The sequence below is a fragment of the Salvelinus alpinus genome, chromosome 22, assembly GCF_045679555.1.
Source record: "Salvelinus alpinus chromosome 22, SLU_Salpinus.1, whole genome shotgun sequence".
NCBI lineage: Eukaryota > Metazoa > Chordata > Actinopteri > Salmoniformes > Salmonidae > Salvelinus > Salvelinus alpinus.
The window spans coordinates 12,308,120-12,323,884 of record NC_092107.1 but is presented as its reverse complement, the minus strand read 5'-3'; the positions used below and the strand labels follow the sequence as shown (position 1 = coordinate 12,323,884).

General features: G+C 44.4%; 1 protein-coding gene across 1 annotated transcript in view; it reads right to left on the bottom strand.

The window, feature by feature from the left end:
- Window positions 1-15,765, bottom strand: part of LOC139549748 (uncharacterized) — a 48,205-nt gene that overhangs the window by 18,677 nt on the left and 13,763 nt on the right. Inside the window, exons 2-5 of the mRNA XM_071360482.1 lie at window positions 6,234-6,403; window positions 5,716-5,926; window positions 5,199-5,364; window positions 3,702-3,841 (exon numbers count right to left, since the gene is read on the bottom strand). Of these exons, the coding sequence (XP_071216583.1) occupies window positions 3,702-3,841; window positions 5,199-5,364; window positions 5,716-5,926; window positions 6,234-6,403 (687 nt within the window). The remainder of the gene's footprint in view (window positions 1-3,701; window positions 3,842-5,198; window positions 5,365-5,715; window positions 5,927-6,233; window positions 6,404-15,765) is intronic.

Genomic DNA, 15,765 nt, shown 5'->3' with positions numbered 1-15,765 from the left:
TGCTATATGTAGTTTTGGTTGCAGTGCTTCATTTTGCAGGATATATGAGGTATTTTTCAGTTTGGGTGTGTGGTTTTGTGAATTGTGTTAAGTATTTTGATAAAACCAGGCTAGTTTGCAAAATTGTGTTTTAGCAATTGGGAAAAACTGTAAAATTAGTTTTTCAACCACTCCACAAATTTCTTGTTAACAAACTATAGTTTTGGCAAGTCGGTTAGGACATCTACTTTGTGCAATTTTTCCAACAATTGTTTACAGATTATTTCACTTACAATTCACTTTATCACAATTCCAGTGGGTCAGAAGTTAACATACACTAAGTTGACTGTGCCATTAAACAGCTTGGAAAATTCAAGAAAATGATGTCATGGCTTTAGAAGCTTCTGACCATTTCAGTCAATTGGAGGTGTACCTATGGATGTATTTCAAGGCCTACCTTCAAATTCAGTGCCTCTTTGCTTGACATCATGGGAAAATCAAAAGAAATCAGCCAAGACCTCAGAAAAAAAATTGTAGACCTCCACAAGTCTGGTTCACCCTTGGGATCAATTTCCAAATGCCTGAAGGTACCACGTTCATCTGTACAAACAATAGTACGCAAGTATAAACACCATGGGACCACACAGCCGTCATACCGCTCAAGAAGGAGACGCGTTCTGTCTCCGAGAGATGAACGTACTTTGGTGCGAAAAGTGCAAATCAATCCCAGAACAACAGCAAAGGACCTTGGGGAGATGCTGGAGGAAACCGGTACAAAAGTATCTATATCCACAGTAAAACAAGTCCTATATTGACATAACCTGAACGGCCGCTCAGCAAGGAAGAAACCACTGCTCCAAAACCGCCATAAAAAAGACAGACTATGGTTTGCAACTGCACATGGGAACAAAGATCGTACTTTTTGGAGAAATGTCCTCTGGTCTGATGAAACAAAAATAGAACTGTTTGGCCATAATGACCATCATTATGTTTGGAGGAAAAAGGGGGAGGCTTGCAAGCCGAAGAACACCATCCCAACCGTGAAGCATGGGGGTGGCAGCATCATGTTGTGGGGGTACTTTGCTGCAGGAGGGACTGGTGCACTTCACAAAATAGATGGCATCATGAGGCAGGAAAATTATGTGGATATACTGTATATATATATATATTTTTTTATATACAGTAATCCCTCGTTTATCGCGGGGGTTACGTTCCGAAAATGACCCGCGATAAGTGAAATCCGCGAAATAGAAAACTTCTTTTTTTTTTACAATTAGCAACTATTACATGTATACAAATACAGTGACTCACGTGTAGGCCGTTTCACTGCTCTTCAGACTGGGCCGCTGCATCCTGACTGCGCTCTGCAGTGTTCTCTTCTTCTGAAGCCCGCGGTGCAGGTGTGTTTGTTCGGGAGAAGAGCATAGTGATAGGCAGCTGTTGTCGCTCTTTTTTCTTCTTTGCAAAAAGATCCTTGTACACCGACATGCCACCATCGATTACGTTGGAGAACTGTAATGAACGGCTCATCAAAGGGTCCCATTCCTCAGCTACTCGCTTAAGTTCAGTGGCCATTCGCACCATGGTTGCTAAGCGACCAAGCGTTAGTCCTTCCTTCCTTCCTGGCCAACTTAATGTAAATTTGCCAAGCTGTTTTATGTACGTACACATAACTGCACGAGACGACAAAATGATAGCACAATTCGTAGCATGTTTTGATACAAGAAGCGGGAGTGAGTTTTTAGCGAATCAGAATGCAGAGCACAATGCACCAAAAAAAAATAAAAAATGCATTATGAAAATCCGCGAAATAGCGAATCCGCGATAAGTGAACCGCGAAGTGGCGAGGGATCACTGTATATATTTTTTACCCCCTTTTTCTCCCCAATTTCGTGGTATCCAATTATTAGTAGTTACTGTCTTGTCTCATCGCTACAACTCCCGTACGGGCTCGGGAGAGACGAAGGTCGAGAGCCGTGCGTCCTCCGAAACACAACCCAACCAAGCCGCACTGCTTCTTAACACAGCGCGCATCCAACCCGGAAGCCAGCCGCACCAATGTGTTGGAGGAAACACCGTACACCTAGCGACCTGGTCATCGTGCACTGCGCCCGGCCCGCCACAGGAGTCGCTAGTGCGCAATGAGACAAGGATATCCCTACCGGCCAAACCCTCCCTAACCCAGACGACGCTAGGCCAATTGTGCCTTGGAGGAACACACAACACTAAGGCACAGCACATCAACATCAAAACCTCAAAGGTAAAGTATGGTGGAGGGAGCATCATGGTTTGGGGCTGCTTTGCTGCCTCAGGGCCTGGACAGCTTGCTATCATCGCCAGAAAAATAAATTCACAAGTTTATCAAGACATTTTGCAGGAGAATGTAAGGCTATCTGTCCACCAATTGAAGCTCAACAGAAGTTGGGTGATGCAACAGGACAACAACCCAAAACACAGAAGTAAATCACCAACAGAATGGCTTCGACAGAAGAAAATATGCCTTCTGGAGTCCTGACCTCAACCCGATTGAGATGCTGTGGCATGACATCAAGAGAGCGGTCCACACCAAACATCCCAAGAATATTGCTAAACTGAAACAGTTTTGTAAAGAGGAAAGGTCCACAATTCCTCCTGACCGTTGTGCAGGTCTGATCCGTAACTACAGAAAACGTTTGGTTGAGGTTATGGCTGCCAAAGGAGGGACAACCAGTTATTAAATCCAAGGGTTCACATACTTTTCCCACCCTGCACTGTGAATGTTTACACGGTGTGTTCAATAAAGACATGAAAACGTATAATTGTTTGTGTCTTATTAGTTTAAGCAGACTGTGTTTGTCTATTGTTGTGACTTAGATGAAGATCAGATCAAATTTTATGACCAATTTATGCAGAAATCCAGTTCATTCCAAAGGGTTCACATACTTTTTCTTGCCACTGTATAATATAAAATCCATAGATGGCAGTTCCCATTCAAATCAGGACTGGCAGCCATTGCTATCGTACCCATGAGTCTAACAGTCAAATTGCCAGGGTAAGAGTTTACAATACCTTTCTATGGATTGTATGTCTATGGCCACAATGCGACAAGCTGTATATTTGGCGCACTTGCTGCCCAAATTGCAACCTTCCCGACTGTAAACATACGAGTAACTGCCAAAATAAAGCAAATACTTGAGTAATGAAAGACAAAGTATATGTTATGGTGTGGGGTGCATTTTCCTGGCATGGTTTAGGTCCACTTGTAGAATTGATGCCTTTTAAGACACTTTATGTTAACTTTATTTTAGGAGTTACCTGTATGGGCTTGTGATAAAACTTTATCCACAGTTCTTTTTTTGAAACTATTGATCGAGCCCGTCCTCCCCAATTAAGGTGCCACCAACCTCCTGTGATATATATATATATATATATATATATACTGTATATACATATGTTTTTGTCTCTTGGGCCCTCTACGGGCTTGGGCCAAGGTGCTTCAGTCCCTGTAAGCCCCTGCATTAAACCGGCCCTGCTCAGCGGTGTCACTCACAGCAGGCTGCTGAGGGGAGGACGGCTCATAATGATGACTGGAACGGAGCAAATGGAATGGCATCATGGAAACCATGTGTTTGATACCATTCCACCTATTCTGCTCCAGCCATTACCACGAGCCCGTCCTCCCCAATTAAGGTGCCACCAGCCTCCTGTGGTGCCACTGTCCCTATCTCAGTCAGAGTCATCACCTCCGTCGTAGTCAGAGCTCCTGTCGTCTTCCTCAGAGGAACTGGGGCCCTTAGTGCTGGCCTCAGAGATCATACCGTCCGAGCTGTCAACCTCTAGCACGTCATCGTCCATATACAGATGGATGGCCCTTGCAGGGTGGCTAAGACACATACACACAGAGGACAAGGCCAGGAACAGGGACATACACACAAACACGAACATACGCACACGCAGAGGTCAAAATCAGGAAAGATTGAGCATGAATTTGCCTTTTAGGTGAGAGGCAGCCACCTCTTCAATGAATAGGAAAAGAACAACTCTTCAAGCGATGCCATCTTGGAACACCATGTTTGATTGGGATCAATCAATTGGTCTGGATTTTGTTGTTGTAAAAGAAAAATACTTCCATCGCCAAGTAGTAGAGTTGGCTTTTGTTGTTGAGGCATATGTGGTTACACATGACGTTGTTTGAATTGAAACCTAAAGAAGCACCCAATGCAGAGGGATCTGAAAACCCAACAGAATGAGAGGCAAAGTAGTCCCTTCATCCATAGACCATAGATAAAGAACACTACTGATATAGAATTTGATGTGTTCAACTGACCATAATTGCACTGTCTAAAACAGACACATGGGGTTTCAACCGTCTAAAGGTGAAAAAACTACAATACAGTGACAGTCATAGTGAAATAGTCAATTCTTTGAAATGTTTAATAATTAGAAAATAATGATTTAACAATGTTGATATAATCAACTGTATGTTGATTATAATATTTGAGAAATGTCTGCTTTAAGCAAGTGCCTTAGGTCTTGCAGTGAATATTGACAGCATTTTGAGTATTTCTGCAGTAGTTGAACATTTTCACTGATAAAAAACACAACATCTGTTTAGAAATACAAAATCACTTCAGGGCAAAATCAAATAATATCATTGGTCAGCAGTAAACTAAGACAGAAATGTAAAGACAGCTTGTCGTGGACTTGTGGTTGAAATGCATTGAACCAGATGAGAGAGAGACTGCCTGTACCTATACAACCATGGGCATTGGCTTACTAAGTCCTATGCGATTGGAAAATGATTGGGCAGATGTTAGAGTTTGAAACTGATAGTAGGAAATCACAATAGAAATACTGTACATTATTTTCCACAGCTATCTCATAAAACATCTACACTTAAACAGGAAATGTGTTAAGAAGCCCATTTGATATACAGGAAAATATTAATGCAGGCCTACTGTCTTTCCAGAAAGGTGCATGGTGGTAAGATACAGGATCCAGCAGATGGATAATCTACAGTAGTATTCTAAGGCACTTTTAGTCTGCTCTTTGTAAAAACATCTGCCCAACGATAGGTCCAGGTTTTGGTTCCAAAGCTAGGTTCAGAGGAGAGTGTCCACGCAGACAGAGCAATTGACTGAACCCAGTCCCAGAGGTGAGCACCACAGAGCCCAGCCAGAGGGAAGACAGGTTGGAGAGATCCCACTCTCTCTCGCTCCTTCTCGCTCTCTCTGTCTTACCACACTGTAGGGTCCTTTCTCTCTCTGCGAGGCAGTTCCTCCACCCACTCCTCCTGTCTCTTCTTGAGACATTGCCTTATTGACATGATGATGACGAGGAGGATGACCATCAGCATGATGGCGCCCCCGATGGCTGCAGCCAGAATGACAATCTCAGAGAAGGAGGCTGGAAAGAAAAGAGGGGGAAATAAGTAAAGTAAGAGGAAACTCTCTATTCGAAAAAGACTAGATGGCTGGTTCCCAGGGGAGGTACATGATGATGACCTTATGGGATGTTTTAGGATTTTTTTTAATGTATCAACAGCAAACATATTATCCCATTACAGTAGCAATGTCAGCTAGTACCTGCTGTGAGAAAGGAGCTGCTGGATTGAATAAATGACAAATGGGCCAGATTGGTTTTGTAAAGATTGCTGGGAGGTTTTCACAGCCTGAGGCCAAAGATTGGACAGCAGACACGTCTACAGTATATTTTAACCCAGCACCCTTGTACACTTCACAGTGGACAGACACTAACCTGTGGTGACCACGGTTAGTTTCACCTCCCCCGCGTTGCCGTGGACGTCCGGAGGGTTCTTCACCTGGCAGCTGAACGTCCCGTTGTAGGTGAACTTGACCTCACGCACCACGATGGAGGCGTCCCGCCCCATGATATCACCCGCCCATGTCGCCCGCTTATGGAAACGCCCTTCTGGGGGAGGGTAAGGCCTCTCATGGTAGTAGAACACCTGGCATGTATTGGCACAATGCTTAATGAGATCAAATTGCATCTCATTAGAGGGTAGTTAATTGTATCTAATTTACTAGATTGTCGCCTCTAATAGAGCTTCTCCAACAATAGCGTTTCCAAAACAAGGTCATTTTTCTAAACGGTTCAGCCAGATTCCTAAATGACACTGACAAGGAGGTTGATGGCTGACTCAGAGGTCCTTGACAAACAACAGAATGCAGATTATAAACACACACACACACACAGTCTCTGAACTACATCTCGAGGATGCCCAGAGGGTTCTACAATCAGCCAGGGTGACTCACTGACTCCTCACGGCCAGGTTCGAGGGGGCGGAAGCTCCATGAGACCGTGAGCGTTGCTGGGGTGATGGGCGAGCTGCTCTGGAAGTTACATTTCAGCCGCACATCTGTGCCGTTCACCGCCTCCACCTCCCCCGACGTGTACACCCTCATCCCACTGACCGGTAACATGCCTGAAGCCACAGGAACACAGCACAGCATAGTAGTTATGCCACAGAAACACTAGTAAACATACATACATACATACTGTACATACAGTACATACATACAACATCAATACTGTATGTTATGGATGTTGGTGTACCAACAGACGCTCACACCCACACATTACAGAGAAAGTGCTGGAAATTAAAGAGAGACAAAACTTGGCAGCATTTTCCCTGCTCCAGATAATGGATTGAGTGACATGCACAGAATGGAGTCTGCAGTGTGGTCTACACACAAAAACACACACACAAACACAGTCCCAGGAAGGGACATTATAAAAAATATACATTTTCTCCCCAATTTCTTGGTATCCAATTGGTAGTTACAGTCTTGTCTCATCGCTGCAACTCCCGTACGGACTCGGGAGAGGTGAAGGTTGAGAGCCGTGCGTCCTCCGAAACGCAACCCAACCAAGCCGCACTGCTTCTTAACACAATGCCCACTTAACCTAGAAGCCAGCCACACCAATGTGTTGGAGGAAACACTGTACAGCTGGTGACCGTGTCAGTGTGCACTGTGCCCAGCCCGCTACAGGAGTCGCTAGTGCGCGATGGGACAAGGACATCCCTGCCGGCCAATCCCTCCCCTAACCCGGACAACGCTGGGCCAATTGTGCGCCGCCCCATGGGTCTCCCGGTCGCGGCCGGCTGCGACAGAGCCTGGACTCGAACCCAGAATCAGGAAGAGACATTCTTAAATTGCTCAACAGTTCCTGTTTCACTACAAAACAAAATTACATCAGTGCTCGGCTGATCATGTCTGTTTTCCTCTGATATTACATTGTTTTCAATCGCTTTAGTGCAATTTTCATAAGTATGTGATTCACAACTCTTAGTACAAAACTAAAAACAGATCATTGAAAAGACAGCTGCTTCAAAACTATAAGCACATTTTCAATTTACTAACTACCACACCACAAAATCAAATCATACAGTCACTTTTCACCTTAATGAGTGTTTCATCTAGAAATAAATGGCTCACATTACTTTTGATATGATTGTCTTCTCATTTGTTAAAATAGATTTTACTATAACTTAATCCAATCTAATTTTATTTGTCACATGCTTCATAGACAATATGTGTAGACTAACAGTGAAACTTACGGGTCCTTTTCCATCAATGCAGAGTTAAAGATTTTAAAAAAGAAATAAATAAATACAGTGAATAACTAATAAAAAGAACAAGTAAAAATAACATGGCTATATATTTTAGTGAGTAGAAAATAACATGGCTATATACAGGGAGTACCAGTACCGAGTCGATGTGCAGGGGTACGAGGTAGTTGAGGTAGCTATTTACTGTACATATAGGTAGGTGTAAACTGACTAGGCAACAGGATAGATAGACAGTAGCAGCAGTGTATGTGGTGAGTGTGAAAATGTGTATGTGTCAGTGTGAGTACTGTATGTGTGAGTGTGTGTGTGTGGCATCAGTATGCATATGTGTGCATAGAGTAAGTGCAAGAGAGTTAGTCCAAAAAAGGATCAATGCAGGTAGTCCGGGTAGCCATTTGATTAGCTGTTCAGGGTCCTGTTGGTTCCAGACTTGGTGCATGGGTACCGCTTGCTGTGCAGTAGAAGAGAGAACAGTCTATGGCTTGGGTTGGTGGAGTCTTTGACAATTTTTAGGGCCTTCCTCTAACACCGCCCGGTATAGAGGTCCTGGATGGCAGGAAGCTCGGCCCCAGTGATGTACTGGGCCATACGCTCTACCCTCTGTAGTGCCTTGTGGTCGGATGCCAAGCAGTTGCCATACTAAGCGGTGATGCAGCCAGTCAAGATGCTCTCGATGGTGCAGCTGTAGAACTTTTTGAGGAGCTGAGGGACCATGCCAAATCTTTTCGGCCTCCTGAGAGGGAAGAGCCATTGTCGTGCCTGTGTTGGTGTGTATGGACCATGATAGATTCTTAGTGATGTGGACACAGAGGAACTTGAAGCTCTCAAACCCGCTCCACTACAGCCCAGTCCATGTGAATGGGGGTGTGCTCGGCCCTCCGTATCCTGTAGTCCACGATCAGCTCCTTTGTCATACTGACATTGAGGGGGAGGCCAATAATGATCCTTTTACTGCAGTGGGCTAAATCAGGGTCACACAGAGTGTTTATTGGTCGTCTTAAACAAATCTACTTTGAAACAAATGTATACACCTCACACACATAGTTATGGGCTTAAAAAAGAAGACCCCTGTACCATGTCAGATATACTGTAGAGTTGAAATGTATTCCATTTGGAGTTTGCATCCCAGTACTACACTTTATTGTAACGGCTTTCGTTGGTGGAAGGAGAACCAAAAGGCAGCGTGGTACGTATCCATAATATCATTTAATCGAGAATGAATACAAAATACAAAAGAACAAGAGAATAAATGAAAACCGAAACAGTACCGTATGGTACTAACACAGGAAACAATCACCCACAAAACACAATAGAAAACAGGCTACCTAAATATGGCTCCCAATCAGAGACAACGACTGACACCTGCCTCTGATTGAGAACCATACTAGGCCAAACACATAGAAATATAACATACAGAACAAAACATAGAAAAATAACATAGAATGCCCACCCCAACTCACGCCCTGACCAAACTAAAATAAAGACATAAAAAAGGAACTAAGGTCAGAACGTGACATTTATAAACATCACCGAAGACTTAGAGAATTATAACAATGTAACTGTATGATACAAAGGTATGTGACAACTGGCATTACAGTAATAAGTATACAAAATTAAGTTGCTGGGGTCTTCTTGATGGAGGGGTTTCACACTGCTTTACTAAAATTGCATTGGAAAACACCATTTATATGCCATTTACGCAGTGAGTGAGTCCACACATTTCTGTATGTGATCTCAGTGTGAATCGAACCCACAACTCTGGTGAACTGAGTCACATAAGACATAAGCATGCCACCCTCCTTCAGGCCATGGATGAGGCATGCAATGACATCAATCCAGACCTACAGTGGGGAGAACAAGTATTTGATACACTGCCGATTTTGCAGGTTTTCCTACTTACAAAGCATGTAGAGGTCTGTAATTTTTATCATAGGTACACTTCAACTGTGAGAGACGGAATCTAAAACAAAAATCCAGAAAATCACATTGTATGATTTTTAAGTAATTAATTAGCATTTTATTGCATGACATAAGTATTTGATCACCTACCAACCAGTAAGAATTCCGGCTCTCACAGACCTGTTAGTTTTTCTTTAAGAAGCCCTCCTGCTCTCCACTCATTACCTGTATTAACTGCACCTGTTTGAACTCGTTACCTGTATAAAAGACACCTGTCCACACACTCAATCAAACATACTCCAACCTCTCCATGGCCAAGACCAGAGAGCTGTGTAAGGACATCAGGGATAAAATTGTAGACCTGCACAAGGCTGGGATGGGCTACAGGACAATAGGCAAGCAGCTTGGTAAGAAGGCAACAACTGTTGGCGCAATTATTAGAAAATGGAAGAAGTTCAAGATGACGGTCAATCACCCTCGGTCTGGGGCTCCATGCAAGATCTCACCTCGTGGGGCATCAATGATCATGAGGAATGTGAGGGATCAGCCCAGAACTACACGGCAGGACCTGGTCAATGACCTGAAGAGAGCTGGGACCACAGTCTCAAAGAAAACCATTAGTAACACACTACGCCATCATGGATTAAAATCCTGCAGCGCACGCAAGGTCCCCCTGCTCAAGCCAGCGCATGTCCAGGCCCGTCTGAAGTTTGCCAATGACCATCTGGATGATCCAGAGGAGGAATGGGAGAAGGTCATGTGGTCTGATGAGACAAAAATAGAGCTTTTTGGTCTAAACTCCACTCGCCGTGTTTGGAGGAAGAAGAAGGATGAGTACAACCCCAAGAACACCATCCCAACCGTGAAGCATGGAGGTGGAAACATCATTCTTTGGGGATGCCTTTCTGCAATGGGGACAGGATGACTGCACCGTATTGAGGGGAGGATGGAGGGGGCCATGTATTGCGAGATCTTGGCCAACAACCTCCTTCCCTCAGTAAGAGCATTGAAGATGGGTCGTGGCTGGGTCTTCCAGCATGACAACGACCCAAAACACACAGCCAGGGCAACTAAGTAGTGGCTCCGTAAGAAGCATCTCAAGGTCCTGGAGGGGCCTAGCCAGTCTCCAGACCTGAACCCAATAGAAAATCTTTGGAGGGAGCTGAAAGTCCGTATTGCCCAGCGACAGCCCCGAAACCTGAAGGATCTGGAGAAGTTCTGTATGGAGGAGTGGGCCAAAATCCCTGCTGCAGTGTGTGCAAACCTGGTCAAGAACTACAGGAAACGTATGATCTCTGTAATTGCAAACAAAGGTTTCTGTACCAAATATTAAGTTCTGCTTTTCTGATGTATCAAATACTTATGTCATGCAATAAAATGCTAATTAATTACTTAAAAATCATACAATGTGATTTTCTGGATTTTTGTTTTAGATTCCGTCTCTCACAGTTGAAGTGTACCTATGATAAAAATTACAGACCTCTACATGCTTTGTAAGTAGGAAAACCTGCATAATCGGCAGTGTATCAAATACTTGTTCTCCCCACTGTATGTCATGCTTGGATTCGCCATGTTCAAAGGTTTTTCCCCAGGTGCATGAACAATGAGGACATTTACAGGGCATTTTAGGGGGGGGGGGGGGGCCCTGGAGGTCGGGGGCCACGGGGCACATGCCCTGGGTGTCCGTGCTCTGGGTGCCCTGGGTGCCCGTTTGGCCCTGGTCATTTACTGCAATGTAGCTGAGAACCAATGGTCAGGCTTGATGCAAACTAGTACCTTCCAATCGTTATGTTTTTTCATTAATTTAACTAGTTTAATTTTATTGTTGTAATTATATCGGTATATTTATATTTTGGATCAATGGTTGTGTGGTGAGACATGTCTACAAACAAAATGAATGCACAATATAAGGTTTAGAATAAGACTTGCTGCATTACAAGTGTTACCAGTGTGGCGTTTTGTACTAAGTGTTTTGAAATTTCACATTCTTGTTAAATAGCAACAAAGCGAATGAAAAAAACTGTAATAAATGATCTTGGCCCCAGTTAAATCAGAAGCCCGGCTTATTCTGTTCAGGTGTCGTCCGAGTTAAGATTGCCCTGTTTGCTTTGTGTTCTTTCTTTGTGTGTGTGTGTGTGTGTGTGTGTGTGTGTGTGTGTGTGTGTGTGTGTGTGTGTGTGTGTGTGTGTGTGTGTGTGTGTGTGTGTGTGTGTGTGTGTGTGTGTGTGTGTGTGTGTGTGTGTGTGTGTGTGTGTGTGTGTGTTTGTGTTTGTGTGTGTGTGTGTGTGCGTGCGTGTGTGAGTGCGTGTGTGCGCGTTCATGTGTGTATTCTGCACACTTATAATAGTCCAGACAACGCTACACTCTTAGAAAAAAAGGGTTCCAAAAGAGTGAAACAATTTCAAAGATTTTCCTTAGTTACAGTTCATATAAGGAAATCAGTGAATTGAAATAAATTCATCAAGCCCTAATCAATGGATTTCACATGACTGGGAATACAAATATGCATCTGTTGGTCACAAATACCTTTAAAAAAAAATGTGCCTCACAATGAGCCTCAGGATCTTATCACAGTACAATTGTGCATTCAAATTGCCATTGATAAAATCTAATTGTGTTCGTTGACATTAGCAAACCACTCGCGCACACGACGCCATACACATGGTCTGCGGTCGTGAGGCCAGTTGGATGTGAGGCCGGTTGGATGTACTGCCAAACTCTCTAAAACAACGTTGGAGGTGGCTTATGATAGAGAAAAGAACATTAAATTATCTGGCAACAGCTCTGGTGATCATTCCTGCAGTCAGCATGCGAATTGCAAGCTCCCTCAAAACATGAGACATCCGTGGCATGTTTTGTGACAAAACTGCAGATTTTAGAGTGGCCTTTTATTGTCCCGAGCACAAGGTGCACATGTGTAATGATAATGCTGTTTAATCAGCTTCTTGATATGCCACACCTGTCAGGTGGATGGATTATCTTGGCAAAGGAGAAATGCTCACTAACAGTGATGTGAACAAATTTGTGCGTATGGAACATTTCTGTGATATTTTATTTCAGCCCATGAAACATGGGACCAACACTTTACATGTTGCATTTATATTTTTGTTCAGTGTAATTAGAAGAAGTGTTCTGTCCCGTTAAAATGGATGGCCAAACCACATTTTGTAGAGAGTGCAATACCCCTTTTCTATGGGTAGGCACCAGGGGTGCTGTTCAACCCAATGACCAAGCAGAACATGACCTAGTACTCTAAAACCTCTGGGAAGATATGAGCGGTAGTACAGGGTTGTATACATTAGGGCACACCATACCAAAACGTTTTGCAACATAAAACAAAAATATGCATATAAGGGAAATACCTAGTCAGTTCAAATCAAATCAAATTGTCACATACACATGGTTAGCAGATGTTAATGCGAGTGTAGCGAAATGCTTGTGCTTCTAGTTCCGACAATGCAGTAATAACCAACAAGTAATCTAACCTAACAATTCCACAACTACTACCTTATACACACAAGTGTAAAGGGATAAAGAATATGTACATAAAGATATATGAATGAGTGATGGTACAGAACGGCATAGGCAAGATGCAGTAGATGGTATAGAGTACAGTATATACATATGAGATGAGTAATGTAGGGTATGTAAACATAAAGTGGCATAGTTTAAAGTGACTAGTGATACATGTATTACATAAAGATGGCAAGATGCAGTAGATGATATAGAGTACAGTATATACATATACATATGAGATGAGTAATGTAGGGTATGTAAACAGTATATTAAGTGGCATTGTTTAAAGTGGCTAGTGGTACATTTTTACATAATTTCCATCAATTCCCATTATTAAAGTGGCTGGAGTTGAGTCAGTATGTTGGCAGCGGCCACTAAATGTTAGTGGTGGCTGTTTAACAGTCTGATGGCCTTGAGATAGAAGCTGTTTTTCAGTCTCTCGGTCCCTGCTTTGATGCACCTGTACTGACCTCGCCTTCTGGATGATAGCGGGGTGAACAGGCAGTGGCTTGGGTGGTTGTTGTCCTTGATGATCTTTATGGCCTTCCTGTGACATCGGGTGGTGTAGGTGTCCTGGAAGGTAGGTAGTTTGCCCCCGGTGATGCGTTGTGCAGACCTCACTACCCTCTGGAGAGCCTTACGGTTGTGGGCGGAGCAGTTGCCGTGCCAGGCGGTGATACAGCACGACAGGATGCTCTCGATTGTGCATCTGTAGAAGTTTGTGAGTGCTTTTGGTGACAAGCCGAATTTCTTCAGCCTCCTGAGGTTGAAGAGGTGCTGCTGCGCCTTCTTCACAACGCTGTCTGTGTGGGTGGACCAATTCAGTTTGTCCGTGATGTGTACACCGAGGAACTTAAAACTTTCCACCTTCTCCACTACTGTCCCGTCGATGTGGATAGGGGGGTGCTCCCTCTGCTGTTTCCTGAAGTCCACAATCATCTCCTTTGTTTTGTTGACGTTGAGTGTGAGGTTATTTTCCTGACACCACACTCCGAGGGCCCTCACCTCCTCCCTGTAGGCCGTCTCGTCGTTGTTGGTAATCAAGCCTACCACTGTAGTGTCGTCCGCAAACTTGATGATTGAGTTGGAGGCGTGCATGGCCATGCAGTCGTGGGTGAACAGGGAGTACAGGAGAGGGCTCAGAACGCACCCTTGTGGGGCCCCAGTGTTGAGGATCAGCGGGGTGGAGATGTTGTTACCTACCCTCACCACCTGGGGGCGGCCCGTCAGGAAGTCCAGGACCCAGTTGCACAGGGCGGGGTCGAGACCCAGGGTCTCGAGCTTGATGACGAGTTTGGAGGGAACTATGGTGTTAAATGCTGAGCTGTAGTCGATGAACAGCATTCTCACATAGGTATTCCTCTTGTCCAGATGGGTTAGGGCAGTGTGCAGTGTGGTTGCGATTGCGTCGTCTGTGGACCTATTGGGTCGGTAAGCAAATTGGAGTGGGTCTAGGGTGTCAGGTAGGGTGGAGGTGATATGGTCCTTGACTAGTCTCTCAAAGCACTTCATGATGACGGAAGTGAGTGCTACGGGGCGGTAGTCGTTTAGCTCAGTTACCTTAGCTTTCTTGGGAACAGGAACAATGGTGGCCCTCTTGAAGCATGTGGGAACAGCAGACTGGGATAAGGATTGATTGAATATGTCCTTAAACACACCAGCCAGCTGGTCTGCGCATGCTCTGAGGACGCGGCTGGGAATGCCGTCTGGGCCTGCAGCCTTGCGAGGGTTAACACGTTTAAATGTTTTACTCACCTCGGCTGCAGTGAAGGAGAGCCCGCAGGTTTTGGTAGCGGGCCGTGTCAGTGGCACTGTATTGTCCTCAAAGCGAGCAAAAAAGTTATTTAGTCTGTCTGGGAGCAAGACATCCTGGTCCGCGACGGGGCTGGTTTTCTTTTTGTAATCCGTGATTGACTGTAGACCCTGCCACATACCTCTTGTGTCTGAGCTGTTGAATTGCGACTCTACTTTGTCTCTATACTGGGACTTAGCTTGTTTGATTGCCTTGCGGAGTGAATAGCTACACTGTTTGTATTCGGTCATGTTTCCGGTTACCTTGCCCTGGTTAAAAGCAGTGGTTCGCGCTTTCAGTTTCACGCGAATGCTGCCATCAATCCACGGTTTCTGGTTTGGGAATGTTTTAATCGTTGCTGTGGGTACGACATCGTCAATGCACTTTCTAATGTTGTTGTTGGACGCAATGCGGAACATATCCCAATCCACGTGATCGAAGCAGTCTTGAAGCGTGGAATCAGATTGGTCGGACCAGCGTTGAACAGACCTGAGCGAGGGAGCTTGCTGTTTTAGTTTCTGTTTGTAGGCTGGAAGCAACAAAATGGAGTCGTGGTCAGCTTTTCCGAAAGGAGGGCGGGGGAGGGCCTTATATGCGTCGCGGAAGTTAGTATAACAATGATCCAAGGTTTTACCAGCCCTGGTAGCACAATCGATATGCTGATAGAATTTAGGGAGTTTTGTTTTCAGATTAGCCTTGTTAAAGTCCCCAGCTACGATGAATGCAGCCTCAGGGTGTGTGGTTTCCAGTTTACAAAGAGTCAGATAAAGTTCGTTCAGGGCCATCGATGTGTCTGCTTGGGGGGGAATATATACAGCTGTGATTATAATCGAAGAGAATTCCCTTGGTAGATAATGGGGTCGACATTTGATTGTGAGGAATTCTAGATCAGGTGAACAGAATGACTTGAGTTCCTGTATGTTGTTATGATCACACCACGTCTCGTTAATCATAAGGCATACACCCCCGCCCCTCTTCTTACCAGAAAGATGTTTGTTTCTGTCGG